The 15801-nt window shown below is 39.8% G+C and overlaps 1 protein-coding gene across 1 annotated transcript; it reads left to right on the forward strand.

Moving 5' to 3' along the window:
• The first annotated feature begins 353 nt into the window (after window positions 1–353).
• Window positions 354–2404, forward strand: LOC111826194 (beta-defensin 115-like). The gene is made up of 2 exons (XM_023754486.1): window positions 354–447; window positions 2250–2404. The coding sequence occupies exons 1-2, from the start codon at window positions 354–356 to the stop codon at window positions 2402–2404; spliced, it is 249 nt and encodes an 82-aa protein (XP_023610254.1).
• Window positions 2405–15801: the final 13397 nt, after the last annotated feature.

A 15801-nucleotide genomic window follows, 5' to 3' on the forward strand; every position in this document is an offset into this window, starting at 1 on the left:
TCAATAAGCATTTGACAAAAGGAAGGAAGGAGAGGGGGTGTGAGAACATAAGGAAGGAGGTTAATGACCCAAAAAGAGGAGCAATAAAGGCTCCTTGGAATGTGGGTCCATTCTCTCCACAACGCCACAACTTGTGTAGGACTTGAACATACTCAGCTAATGCCTTTCACTGTCTCAGATGATGTCTAGAGAAGGACTCTAAACACTAGATGATCCGTTTATACTGCCGACCTGCAGGCTGATGTTCTGGGTGGTGAAACATTGTGCTCTTCTCTGATTTATTGTCCATGACTCAGCCCTACCCAAGCCAATAAAATGCAGAGTGAAGATCTACCTTCCCTAAGACGTTCAGTATGCTGCAGGATCATTCCTCACCCCTCTCAAGATACATTAAACTCTTGTTCCTGGCTTTAGCTGTCCTTGTGGTTCTGGCTCAGGCGTCCCCAGGTAACTAAACTATGGAGAGGGGGGAAAGGGAGTAAGAATGGGGTCCTACTCATAGAATCATTGGAAAACTGAACATGTGTAGGAGTTAGGATAGCCCGCAGGGGGGACTGAGATTTGGTGAAAAGCCTTACAATGAATATGCTCAGTTAATAAGGGCAGTCTGTCACTGACCATGATGATGCTTCCTATTAGGGAACCTGGTGGATATCAGCAGAAGCCAGGGTGTCTTGTATGAAGTCCCTTCTCTCTGCAGAAGCAACCCCATGTTCTTAATATCCTTGGCCCAGATGTTCATAGAATCTCATCCCAGGCACCTTTCATTTCAATTTCACTTCCTGTTGATATCACCTCTTGCAGTAACCAGTCCCATTACTTCACCTTTCCATTGCTGTTTGGCTTTGAATGCTCCTTTGAAGCAATCAGAGGAGGCATCTTGCTCTTGTCTTAGAACATATAGTGAAAAAGATGTAGGTTGGTGTTGGATATCTACAGTTTAAGGTGGTGCTGGAGTTAGGGCAGAAGATTCTGGATTCCAAATTAAACATGGCCAGAACTCTCTAACAATACAACAGGTTTCATGGCCAAGTGGTGAATAACTTTCTAATAGAAATATTTCCACTTAGGCTTCCCAGTGATTCTAAAGTTTGTGATTTTTTTAAAAAAATATATTTTATTGATTTTTTACAGAAAGGAAGGGAGAGAGACAGAGAGTTAGAAACATCGATGAGAGAGAAACATTGATCAGCTGCCTCCTGCACATCTCCCACTGGGGATGTGCCCGCAACCCAGGTACATGCCCTTGACCAGAACCGAACCCGGGACCCCCCAGTCCGCAGGCCGACGCTCCATCCACTGAGCCAAACCGGTTTCGGCAATTTGTGATTTTTAATTCCATGGTTTTCCTTTGGGTCATTGCTGTTGGAAGTTTCCTCTTCTCTTGGATCAGCTTTTCAAACTGAAAGTCTTTGCCAATCACTCAGTTGTTCTAAAAGCAAAGGAAGGTAATTCTGAACTTATCCTGATTTGATTTCAGACTCCCCTTAAACTCTGGTGAGGGCAACTTGAGTAAACGAAGGAGTTGCAAATGCAAACGACACTTTGGAGAATGAATCTGCACATTGATTCATGGAATCAGAGTCGTCTTGACTCTGATTTTTCTAGTCTGAACATCCTGGTGAGAAAGCAAGAATTGGAAATTCTCTACCAGGAGGGGTGTCTGGGGAAGAAGAAGTAGAGGGAATCTGTCATTTAAGCCAAAATACTATGGTATCTCAACTGAACTCAGTGTGCTGGGGATGTGGGTCAGCCTTTTATGTTTTATGACCCAGGTAGGGCTGAGTCAGAAACAATAAATCACATAAGGGCAGTGTTACACCATCCAGAACATTAGCCTGCAGGCCAGCAATATGAATTGATAATTTAGTATTCAAAGTCCCTCTCTAGGCATCATCTGGGGCACTTGAACAGTGCCTGGCACATGGTAAGTGCCCAATAAGTCACTGTTGAGTGAATAATGAAGGGAGGGGGGAAACAGATAATTGAAGGTGCAGGCCCACTCCCTGGATTTGGGGATTAGGAGGAACCAGAGTTGATGAGACTGTGAAAAAATTATGGACATGGAAACGTAAGTATAGAAATAAAGTCCAACTGGAGGAAGAGAGATAACCAATCTTATCTAGTAAACGTTAAGACCAGCAGTAGGCATTCTACATGCACCATTATTACAATTACCAACATCTTTAGTAGAATAGTCTTTACTCTTTTTCACGTATTTGTTTATTAATTTCTGTTTATTTTGATAGGTGGATGGTTCCAAGAGTGCCATTATTCAGTTGGCCAATGCAGGATAGCTTGCAAAGAAAATGAGAAGACAAAAGAAAAATGTGTGGGGAACAGATTTTGCTGCCTCCCTGTAAAAAAGCAGAAATCATCAGACTTCCCAAGAAACAAGAAATGACATGTAAGACTATGGCAAGTGCAACTAACTCTCTATTTAAGACTTGTGACAAAAGAATTTTAACAGACCTTAGAATGAGTCAGTGAAATGACTATGTAGGCACTTGCCTGGTTCTTAGATTTTAGATAACTGCTGGGTACTCACATGGTCCATTAAAGAAAATATGCTCATTTCAGCTATTACATCTTGTCTCTCTGGTCCTCTGAAGCCTAACATCTCTAGGTTGTCCTAGGACAGTGATGGCGAACCTATGACACGCGTGTCAGAGGTGACATGTGAACTCATATTTTTGGTTGATTTTTCTATGTTAAATGGCATTTAAATATATAAAATAAATACCAAAAATATAAGTCTTTGTTTTACTATGGTTGCAAATATCAAAAAAATTCTATATGTGACACGGCACCAGAGTTAAGTTAGGGTTTTTCAAAATGCTGACACGCCGAGCTCAAAAGGTTTGCCATCACTGTCCTAGGATATGCCTAATAATATTGGTTCTCATGGTGAGATAATTTTATAGGATCTGGGTCCTGAATTCCTAAGCCTCTGACTAGGTGCTATTAGGTCCCTGAATGTGAATGTTTTCCACACTTAATGCAAATTCCACCTTGGCCACACATTTTAATCTGATGTCTCATCCTGGCTTGTTGAGATAGGCCAGTGTGATCTAGAGATCTTCTTTTGCCTGTTTAGCTCAAGGTGTAGCCCAAGGCTCTGCCTCATCTCTCACTCTTAAAATGTATCCCTTACCTTAATCTCGTAATCACACTTTGCTGACCAAAGATTGGCATGCCCTCTGACCAGGAGGCAACCATTTCTGCCCCAACCAAATGGGAGGGGGAAGTAGTAAAAACAAAACAAAACAACCCCCCTCAGCATTTACTGAGAACTTACTGTGTGCAAGACCTTGTTCTAAACACTTAACACATGTAACTTCATTTTGTCCAACAACGGCTCCATGACGTTGTTACCTCAGAGGTACGGCAGTTTCAGTTCCCGACCACCTAAACAAGCCGAATAGTGCAATAGCGAGACGAAGTTTTTTGTTTCCCAGTGCATATAAAAGTTATATTTATACTGTATTACAGCCTATTAATTATACAATAGCATTACATCTAAAAATCCATGTACCTACTTTTAATTAAAAGAATACTTTATTACTAAAAAATGCCAACCATCATCTGAACCTCAGCAAGTCATTAATTGTTTTGCTGGTGGTTGCCACAAACCTTCAATTCATAAAAAAAAATAAAATAACAATATCTGTGAGGCACAGTTAAAGCAAAGCACGGTAAAATGAGATATGCTTGTATCGTGTATTATGTCCCTTTTGCAGGAGAGGAAACTAAGTCTCAGAGAGTTTTTAAATGCCCTGCCCCAAAAGGCACAGATATCTGGTTCCGTGGCAAAACTTTGAACCCATGATGACTGAATGAGACATTAAGGTTCCTCAAAGTGAAAAATGATTGTTGCAGTAAGAATAGCTTCCCTTGAGTGGGAGCGGCCGGGGAGAGGTCAGTGAGGAGGCGGGGGGCGGGGGAGGGGCATATGTAATACTTTAAACAATAAAGAATTTAAATTTAAAAAATTCAGATACTAAAAAGAAAGAAAGAAAGGAAGGAAGAAAAAAAGAAAAGCTTCCCTTTACTCTTCCTACCCAGAACCCATTTCCTTAATGTGGAAGGTGTGGTGAAAGAGAAAGCTTTGTGAGCCTCCCTGTGGTTAAAATAAGTAACAAACCCAGCACTAACTGGTATATCCAAGCACAAATATAAATGGTCCTGTGTTCCAGTTGAAGAGGAAGTTGTACCCACTTAGCCGACAGTCTTAGTTCTGAGGCCAATGCCAGTCAGATCTAAAATTGAACACAGTCAAAAGACAGTGTGCACAAATCATGACAATAATTGCAGCTCCTTATTTTTCAGTCTATTTCTCAAAGTACGTTTACATCAATTCTCTCATTTACCCCCTGCAATACCGTGAAGTAATATTTATATCTTAAACCTAAGAGGATGTCCTTGGGATGGCTGGAGAATGGGTCAGAGTCTAGGTCTCAGATTACCTAGACACTGTGATTCCAATGAATAGTTCAACTTCAACCCAGACCACACCAACGGCTGCAGAAAATCCTTAGAAGCTACCTGTTCTTGTACCAAGAGTTTTTATATATTTTTGGCTTGAGAAATTACGCCCACAAAGGGACCCAGGAGTCTTAGAGAGTTTGGAAAACATAACTCTAAGTCTTTAGTCCTAAAGAAGTGAAAAGGGTGCAGAGGAAATCCAGATGGACTAATAGGATCTGACTAAAATCATCTTACTACTCTAGGCCTCAGTTTGCCCATCCTCCAAATGGAAATGTTGGACTAGATTATAAACTCCATATATTTTTCAAACCTCAACACCTTCTTCATTCTTGAAATTATGGTGAAAATCTACTCTCTACCTGAGACTTTAAAAGATGCCACCTCAGAAAGCAAAGACGTGGAATACGAGAGACTGAGAAACAGGAAAGTGGCCTCAATCTAAGTACTCAAATCATAATTCTAAAATACACCTTAGATGCCTTTTTGTTCCTCACTGACCCCCATCATGCCAGCCACCACGACTTCCCAAGACTGCCTCCATAGCACCTGTTCTCCATCTCTGCCTCTACTATTGTATATTCTAATTCAGCCATCTTTCCTTACCAATAATTATTGGCTAAACTGTGTCCCCTCAAAATTCATATGTTGAAGTCTAATCGCCAGTACCTAAGAATGTGACTGCATTTGGATTCAAAGAGGTAATTATGCTAAAAGTGAATCATTAGGGTGGGCCCTAATCCAATAGACTGGCATCCCTATAAGAAGAGGACACAAATACATATAGAAGGGAAACCGCATGAAGACAGAGAGAAGATGGCCATCTACAAATCAAAGACAGAGGCCTCCAAAGACACCAACTCTGTCAATACCCGATCTTGGACTTTTAGCCTATAGAATTGTGAGAAAATAAATGTGTTGTTTAAACCAGTGAGTCTGTTGTACTTTTGTTATGGCAGTCCTAGAAAATTAAGGTGCACATACTCTAACACTTGCATCCTCTGGGTCTCTTTGTCTCCCATTATGACTCTGACTCACTTTAATCTTTCTATACAGTTGCCAGGGGATTATATCTAAAACCCATCTAACATTTAAATGTTTCCTTTTAAACCCTTCAAAAGCTGTACAATGATCAAAGGAATCAATTCTAAACTCCCTTTATGATAATCTCCTGCCCACCTTGGTAGTCTCCCTTTCAATTTCCGCCATGGACCTCATGAGCAACTTGTGTTCTTGGGAATTCATCTGTTTCTCTGCCTCCCCACCTCCCGGTAAAAATATTTTTAAATATTTCAGAGAGGAAGGGAGAAGGAGAGAGACATAGAAACATCAATGATGAGAATCATCAATTGGCTGCCTCCTGCATGTCCCCCACCAGTGATTGAGCTGCAACCCTGGCATGTGCCCCGCCCAGAATAGGACCATGACCTCCTGATTCGTAGGTTGACGTTCAACCGCTGAGCCACCACAGCTGGGCTCTCTCCTCCTTTTTAAATAAGCTTCCCTTTTGTGGGGAAGATTCTTTTTGCAAACCAGATTTATGATTCTCTGTAATCAACATCTAAATATAAAAATAAAAATTTCTTGCCCTAAGCCATGCATATTCATTCCTTTTTCCACCCAGAAAGACCTTTTTATTTACTTTGTTGTCTTTCTTTTTATAAATAAAATTTGTATTATTTAAGGAATAATGATTTTATAGACAACGTGATGATTTGATATATGTATATATGCTTTTATTGTGTATATGCTTAAAGTGAGTATGGTGAAGAAGATGTTCAATTTTTCATTTATGTATCTACTAGCAGATGAGGGTGCCAGTTCCTCCACACCCTCTCCACCGCAGGGAATTGGCATGTGCTCAGCCATTTCAGCATCTCACTGAGGTTTTAATTGGTTTTTCTTTGTTTAGTGGCCATTTAAGTATCCAATTTTGTTTAGTGCCTACCCATGTCTTTTTCACACTCTGTGATAAGCAAGGTAAAATATAATTTCCCTTCCTCTCTATTATCTATGTCTACTGGACTATCTCAACATTTTATTTGCTTTCTTGACTAGAGCCTTTTACCAAATCCAGTGGCTCCCACCCAACTTTCCTCCTCCAATCATGAATCTTTATAGAATAAAAGACAGATACAGGAGGCTGGATGCAATTTTATAGTGAAAATATTTGACAGGAAGATTTCCAGAAGGGGAAAAGGTTGAGAATCTTCAGTACGAAGGTTGACTGGAGGTGGTAAATTTTGACAATTTAAAATCCTCAATTACAGGAGAAAGAATGGTTGAAGATGAATCCACACAGCACATTTGGTTGTTTTCAGCACAGTAATGTAATTCAACTTCTGATTGTTTGCATTTCTTTCTGCACATTCCTTTGTTATTCTCGCACGTAATTGCAAATTTCACTGGCTTAATTCTGGGGTATAATCTTTTCATGCTTCCTGGAAAAAATATGGCTATGGTTAGACTCTATGCACAGGAGATGGAACCAAAATCATCTAGATTCAAACCCAAGCTCTGTTACTTGCTAGATCTTAGTTTTTGGACAAGTGACTTCAGCTCTCTGTCCCTTTGTTGCTCTCATCTGTACAATGGCAATAATAAGAAAAGACTACTTCTTTCAGTTATTGTGATTATTAAATGAGTTCATATATGTAAGTTCTTAGAATAATGTCTGACACTTATTAAGAGGTAACTAAACATTAGGTTTTGTTGTTACAATTGTTGTTGTTCCCATTGTTGTTGTTATTAGATAGAGGCATTTTTCTGAGAGTTTATGACTCTAGGCTTGGGCAAGTTCCCATTTGCCTGAATAGATATATGTTCTCAATGCTCAGCTTTTTCGAGATAGCCAGGTTTATTACAAATTAGGACATACACATGTTTATCAGTGCCTCCGTGTTTTGAAATAATAAGCATGTACTACACATGACACCTTCTGTGCCTTGCCTCCCACAGAAATAGTACTGTATACCAATGGGCACAATAGCATGGACATGTGTACAACTCAATTTATTCCAAGAACTACAAACACACACAAACCCTACATGGACACGTGTGTGTTTGCAATACTCACCCATAGTTGTATATTCACAACCTGTATCAATGCACAGGCAAGTGAACCGGTCACTCAGATATATACATGTGTATTCAAGCCTTTGCCTGAAAACACTTTAGTGATACAATTCCTGACATACAGCTAGCATATCTATCAGCACTAATTAGTAGCAACAGTTGGATTTCTCAAAAAATAAGGCCTTTAGAAAGAAAATAATAACTACTAGCAATCATTTAACACCACTTGTGTCAAGAAATTTTATATGTTACTTCAATGAAAACTATCATTATATCTTCTTTTTTTCAATTAAGAAAACAGAAGCACAAAGAGATACCATTTTTCTGCTGAGGTCCCCAAATTGGTAAGGGAGGGAACCAAGATTTAGTTCCTGGTCTACATGACTCAGACATCTGGAGCGACATCATCAGCAAGATGGTAGACAAGAAAGTTTCAGGTCCTCATTTCCCTCACAGAAGAAACCAAATAAACAACATGTGGACCAGAGTAGCTTTGTGAAAAGGAACTCCAGAACCAGTTAAGAAGCTGCATTAATCAAGCAAACACCTAACAACAACAACAAAAGTCACACCCAAGAATGTTAGGAACATTTGTGGCATTTTTGCTCACTTTTTCCCCATCTACTTTTTGATGCAACATGGCATGATCAAGAGGAAGCCATCCAATTCTCAGCTCTTCCATCAGGATGGAAAGAAAGAGTGGAATTTGCTTACAATATTCTGGGTAGTGGTTAAGCCATCTGAGGGACTAGTGTCTGCCTTGTTTGACTCAGAGAATTGAAGAAAATGGGGCATAATTTGGACATCAGATTGGAGGCTGCTGAAAGCGGTGGTGGGCACCACAGCTTGTGAGACTGTAGTCCCATGGGAGCCTCAGAACAAGAACTCCTAAATATAGGAAGCAAACATTGACAGAATTGAAGGAAGAAATGGACAGTTTTTGTGGCCTCAGATGGCTCCCACTGCACCAGGTGGCATCCACGACACTAGGTTCCCAGTGGGCTTCCATGAATCCAGGTCCCCAGCTCACTCCGGCATCTGCAGGCTCCATGGCCCCAGGCATCATACACAGCACCAGGCTCACAGGAATTGAGCCGCTCGCGCCCTCCTCCCTTCACTCTGAAGCCTGCTGGCTCTAGTGGTCTCAGGAGACTCCCAGGCCTAAGGCAGCTCTGGCAGCACCAGGCTCCCAGAAGACTCCTGCAAATCCAGGCCCCAACTCACCCTGGCATCTACCAGCACTAGTGACCCAGGTATCTCCACTGGCTCCCGCTGGATTCCTCAGTTCCAGGCTCTCCATGAGCCTCTCTGAACCCAGATACCTGTCAGCTCAAGCAGCCCTAGTAGTTCAGCTGTCCCAGGTGGCTACCACAGTCCAAAAAGATTCCTTGGCTCCAGGGTCCTAGAGGACCTCAATGAACACAGGCCCCCAAGCTACCATAGCATCTTCTGGCTCCCATTGCTTCAGGTAGCTCCTGTGGCCCCACAATCCCAGTGGGCTCTGACAAACCCAGACTCCTAGCCCACCCCAACACTGGGCACTTCCATGGAACTAGGATTCTGGTGGGCTCCTATAAACCCACGCTTCTCATTATAGTACCAATTGGCCCTTGTGACACTGTTCTTCTAGTGCATCCCAGAACCGACTAGTTCTTGCAGATATGGGTGCCTCCTGAAGTCCCAAGCCCCCCCACCCCCGAAAAAAAAAGAAACCCACTAGCAAACCCAGGCTAGAGAGGGGAATCTGTGAGCACAGAATTCTGATGGGACCCAGTACCAGGCTGACTTCTGCCATCCCAGACTTTTGACACACCCCAGCACTAGGCATCCACAATTCTAGCATTAAGCCTTCCTGGGAACACCACTGTATGGCCCACCCAGAAGGGCTGATTGGTGAAGGGCTTTGCCTTTTAAAGTTAGTCTGTAAAGACTTTTCAAATGCACAGACACCAAAGCAAATACACAAGGATAATAAATAATCAAGGAAACATGACATCACAATAGGAAACTAATAAAATTCCAAAGATTGACCCTAAAACATGGAGATTTTTGAACTGTCAGACAAATGATTTAGAATAATTCTCAAAGAAATTTAGTGAACTGTAAGAAAACAGAGAGCTAAATGAAATTAGGAAAACAATGAATGAACAAAATGAAAAGTTCAACAAAGAAATATAAACCACTAACACACACGTGCGCGCGCATGAGCGCGCAGAAATCCTAAAGTTGAAGAATACAATGACTGACCTAAAGAATCCAGTAGAAACCTATAACAGCAGATTTGACCTAGCACAGGAAAGAGTCAGTGAACTATAAGATAGGTCATTTAAAATCATGCAGTCAGAGGAGAAATAAGAAAATGAATGAAAAAGAGTAAAGAAAGCTTGCATCAATTGTGGATTACCAGTAAGAGATAATCTATGCGTTATTAAAGTTCTAGAAGAAAAAGAGAGAGATAGGGAACAGAAAGCTTATTTAAAGAAACAGTGGATGTAAACTTCCCAAATACAGGGAGAATTAAACATACAAGTCCATGAAATTAATGTCACCCAAAAGTTCAACCCAAAAAGAGCATTATAATAAAACTGCTAAAATTAAAGCAAAGAGAAAAAATTTTTAAGCAGCAAAATAATTTTTTCACATATAAAAGAACCCCCATAGGGCTATCAGCAATTTTCTTAGAAATTTTTTTAAAAACAGACATACAAAAAACATTGCAGGCCAGAGCAGTGTTGATGATATATTCAAGTGCAGAAAGGAAAAACTACTAACCAAGAATACCTTGCCCAGCAAAGTTTCTTTCAGGAATGAAGGAAAGATAAAGCTGAGAAAGTTCATTACCAAGATCACTTAAAAAGATGCAGAAAAACTCAGGTGTCTCATTCAAGTCCAACTAGCCCTTATCCCAAGTTAATCCAAACTCTATCCATATCAACCTCACATTCACCTTCCTTGAAACAAACACCTGACAAAACTTGTCTCCAAATCCCACCCTTACTTCCATCCTATGCTATCCCAAGACAAACACAACAATAATTAAGCCTCCCAGCACCAATATCCAGCTTCAACTTAACAATAACCCAAATAGAAACTCCATCTACTTCAATTCCAAGCTTCATCCAACTTCACTGCAAGAGCCATTCAACCACAAATATTCCCAATCCTGCCTATTCCAAACCCAGTCTAATTTCATAAATACAATCTCTCACCTTCAGCTAATTACTATTTATTTTTCTACCATTACCCCAACCAAAAGGTCTTATCCTCTCCTCACCAAATTCATTTCCCAATCTCCAAAGTAACCCTTTGATTGATCTTATAAATTCTCAATTAGGACTTAATTCCACAAACATAATCCATATCCAAGCTTTCATCCCAATAACATTACTACCCTAATATGTTCTATGCTAAATATTCTCTTCCACTTCTCCACCCAGGAACATCAAACCTTTAAATGAATCATAGCAGTATAAATCCAGTAAGATCCTGGCATAATATGAACTGAGGTTAACACCCCTAAGCTGTCTGACATTAGGTTACCAAAGTTGCAAAACCACATGCAGTACCCCAGAACTTTTGAGAGTGCCTTGAGTTACCTGAAGTCTTATGAACCAGAATCAGAAAGATGACAATGGTAATTAAATAAGCCTTCATAACTGACAGATTCTGAGAGAATGAAGGGCACACACAGGGGACAGAATAGAAATATTTGTAGCAGGGCAGTGCCCTGTTTTATTAGTTTCAGAAGTAGGTTAGGTTGTGGGCAGTGATCTAAGAAAGATGGGACATACTTGAGGTCACCCAGGCAGAAAGGTAACATGTATTACATATGTCATCTGAGCACTCGGTGTGAATGGAGGAGCTTTGCCAGCACCCACACCAAGGGGGGCCTTCCCAGTAAGAGACAAAGTAAAATTAAAGCCAGTTTGTGTATCATGTAAATTGGAAAGAAAAATTGGAATAAATGAAAGAGTTAATCAGCACAATAATGAAAAAACTAGTAATTATAAGAAATAAAGAAACTTAAAAAATAGTTCTTTATACTCCTGTCAGAAGTACATCACATTAATCATTAGCACTTACTGTATATACAGCAGTGTACTAGCCATCAGGATAAAAGAAAAGAAAAAATGATGTGGGGAAATTGAGAGAGGGGGGATGGGAAAAGGAAAAAAATATGGGAAGTAAAAACCAAAAATCAGGGAGTAATGGTGAAATAGCAAACTAAATAAGAGCTCCACTTCTCACCCTGCCTCCCCCCCCCCACCCCCACCCCCCGCCACACACACATAAAGAAATGATCCACTGATGAAAGTAGCTCTGGAAGAGGTCTGGAGTACAAGAAGAATCTACAGCAACCCCAATGGAGCACAAAAACCAAAATTGGCTGCATTGAAAAGTGTTGGAAGCATTTTATCAACATCACCCCACCCCAGCCTAGCAAAGCTCAGCACCAAGAGGGATCCCCTCATGAGTGAACTCCAACTGCACAGGAAAAGGAGAGAAAAAGAACTCCAGAAACCTTTGCCACCAAGGAACCAGTCTTCACCACCGCGTCTCTCTCACATCAATGTTTCTCTCTGTTTCTTTCCCTTCCTTCCACTCTCTCTAAAAATCAATGGAAAAATATCCTTGGATGAGGATTAACAACAACAAAAAGACACTACAAAGAAAGAAAAGTATAGGCCAATATCCCTGATGAACATAGATGCCAAAAATCCTCAACAAAATATTAGCACATCAGATCCAGCAATATATTAAAAAGAGCCTACACCACGACCAAGTGAGATTTATTCCAGGGACGCAAGGCTGGTACAATATTCACAAATCAATAAATGTCATATATCACATAAACAATTAGAAAGATAGAAATCACATGATCATATCAATAGAGACAGAAATGATAAAAACTCTCAGCAAAGTGGGAATAGAGGGATCATACCTCAATATAATAAAAACTACATAACAAACTGACAGCCAGCATCATACACAATGGGGGGAACTAAAAGTGTTTACCCTATGAACAGAAACAAGACAGGGTGTCTGCTTTCATCACTCCTATTCAACATAGTACTGGACTAGCCACAGCGATCAGACAAGAAGAAATAAAAGGCATCCAAATTGGAAAGGAGGAAGTAAAACTGTCATTCACAGATGATAGTTTTACATAGAAAACCCTAAAGACTCCACCAAAAAAACTGCTAGATTTCATAAGTGAATTCAGCAAAGTAGTGGGGTACAAAATCAACATCCAGAAATCGTTGGCATTTTTATATACCAATAATGAATTCTCAGAAAGAGAAACTAAACAAACAATCCCACTTACCACTGCCTCAAAAAAATTAAGATACTTAGGAATAAACTCGAACTAAGGAAGTAAAAGACCTGTATTCAGAAAACTACAGGATATTGAAAAAAGAGATAGAGAAGATATAAACAAGTGGAAGCATATACTGTATCCATGGATTGGAAGAATTAACATCATTAAAATGTCCATACTATCCAAAGCAATCTATAAATTCACAGATCTAGAACAAATACTCCAAAAATTTATATGGAACCAAATAGCCTCATAGAGAAAGAAGAACAAGGTTAGAGGGATCACAATGCTGGATATCAAGTTATACTACAAAGCCATTGTAATCAAAACAGCCTCGTACTGGCACAAGAACAGGCATATAGATCAATGCAACAGAACAGAGGCCCAGAAATCGACCCATGTCATTAGCATACAATGGAGTAAAGACAGTCTCTTCAATAAATGATGTTGGGAAAATTGGACAGGTACATGCAAAAAAAAAAAGAAAAGAAAAAGAAACTAGACCACCAACTTACACCATGAACATGAATAAATTCAAAATAGATAAAAGACTTAAAGGTAAGTCATGAAACCATAAGCATCCTAGAAGAAATCACAGGCAGCAAATCTAAAACATCTCACATAGCAGAATTTTCACTGATACATTGTTTAGGCCTAGGGCAAGAAAAACAAAGGAGAAAATAAACAAATGGGACTACATCAAACTAAAAAGCTTCTGCAAAGGAAAAGAAGCCATCCTCAAAATGCAAAGAGAACCCACTGTATGGGAGAACATATTTGGCAATGATACATGTGATAAGGGGTTAATTTCCAAAATATATAAAGACCTCATATAACTTAACAAAAGGAAGACAGACTATCCAATTAAAAATGGGCACTTCTGGAAAGTGGACATACAGATGGCTAAGAGATATATGAAAAAATAGTTAATATCACTAATCATCAGAGAGATGCAAATTAATCACCTCTCACCTGTCAGAATAGCTACTATCAATAAATCAACAAACAACACCTACTGGCGAGGATGTGCAGAAAAGGGAATCCGAGTGCACTGCTGGTGGGAATGGAGACTGTGCAGCCACTAGGGAAAACAGTGTGGAGTTTCCTCAGAAACTTAAAAACGGAACTGCTGTTTGACCCAGTGATCCACTACTGGGAATATATCCTAAGAATCCCGTAACACCAATCAGAAAGAATATATGCACCCCTATGTTCATAGGTAGCATATAGAAACTCTGATAATAGGTTGGCTTTTAAGTCTGGGAACAAATACAAGTGATAGACATATGGGGGGGAGGTTGGTTTGGGGGGTTTGCTCGTTCTCTGTGTATCTGAAAATGCTTATGAGGGGCTTATTTTTCCTTTTGAGGTTCATTAATGATGTTTTTCAGCCTCTCATAGAGATATCAGTAAAGGAGAGAATTTAGAATTTTGATTTCCTTGTGTAAGCCTTTCCCCACAAAATACCATGACTAATTTCTGGCCAAAATGGGAGATTTTCCAGGTTTTTTCTTAGATGTTTTGATCATCCTTCCTTTAGAATAAAGGAGGAAACTGACACTAGTTTGGAGGTGATCTCTGGTCACCAATTCCACATTTTCCTGAGTGATATATAGTAGTTTAAGATAAGCTAAACAGAGATAGAACTTCCTTTTTGACCATTTGACTGCAGATCCTGCAGAGTACGGTCTAACCTAAAACACAGGAGCACTGATTTTTCTCAGGTATAGACAATAAGAGTCAACAGACAGGCAAAAAAACAAACAAAAAAACAAAAACAAAACAAAAAAAAACCAACACTTTCCATGGTCCCTACCTGAAGAACATAGCATTTCTGAGCTCAGGTGTGGAGCCACGGCACCTCAGGCCACAGAAGGGAGATAATGGAGGAGGATCTGAAAGTTAGGCCATGTGTGCATTCAGTCCACATCCTGTCCTCCACCTCCACTCTTCTTAGATCTTAGAAACTATGCCAAATTGCTGCACAAGAATGGCCAGACTCAAACGTTTTAAATCAATGCTTGCTATTCACTAGAACTGTTTTTCAGGAAGGAAGGGGGAGACTGCCCATCAGCCAGGGGCTGGGATTCACTTCACCCCCATTGTTGAACACATCAAAATTACATGCTTTCTTTTACAACTTAATTTACCTTTAAAAAATCCCTATAAGAGGCAATCAATTGATGTGCCTCTCTCACATTGCTGTTTTTCTCTCTCTGTGCCTCCTCCCTTCCCTCCCACTCCCTCTAAAAATCAATGGAAAAAATATGCTCAGGTGAGGATTAACAACAACAACAAAAATCCCTATAAGATTTGTGTTGATAAGCAGTGGGAAAAGTTAAACTCGAAAAGGAAATATGAGAGAAACTGATGTTGATGAGAATGAAGGAGATCTTATAAAATAGCAAACTTCAAAGACACTATTTAATAGGAGTACTAATAACAAAATAAAGATAGGCAAATATACATTTGAAAACAGAGGAAATCACATTACTTTTTTGGGGGAGGGGAGGCGGTGAAGGGTGACACTGAAGATCCCTAAGGGAGTAATAATGTACATTCAAGGGAATAAAACATTAAGGGTTTCTTAATTAGTTGAGAGTTTTCACTTTCAGAACAGTGAATCCTCCACTTAGGATTGTGCAAAGGCTGATTTCATCATTAAATTAAGGTGAGTTTAAAAGTTGGAACTAAAACACATTTTAATGGCTTAGACATGGTGACTTGAGATAAATTGGGGGGGATCAAGAATGACTCGCTCCCAAGTTTCTGAATTGAGCAACAGAATGAATTGTAGATGTCAATTACTGAAAAGGGAAGGCAAACAGATTTAGAATCCAGTTTAGGACATTTTGAGCGTGAATTAGCTAAGAAATCTAGGAGGACATAATAAATATGTAATTTAATATATGAATGCGGAC

This window comes from Myotis lucifugus, unplaced genomic scaffold (genome assembly GCF_000147115.1).
Source record: "Myotis lucifugus unplaced genomic scaffold, Myoluc2.0 scaffold_60, whole genome shotgun sequence".
NCBI classification, from domain to species: domain Eukaryota; kingdom Metazoa; phylum Chordata; class Mammalia; order Chiroptera; family Vespertilionidae; genus Myotis; species Myotis lucifugus.

Coding starts and splice junctions, on each gene's coding strand:
- LOC111826194 (XM_023754486.1), top strand. CDS start 354: ATGCTGCAGGATCATTCCTCACCCCTCTCAAGATACATTAAACTCTTG. Junction 448..2,249: donor TCTGGCTCAGGCGTCCCCAG/GTAACTAAACTA, acceptor TTATTTTGATAG/GTGGATGGTTCCAAGAGTGC.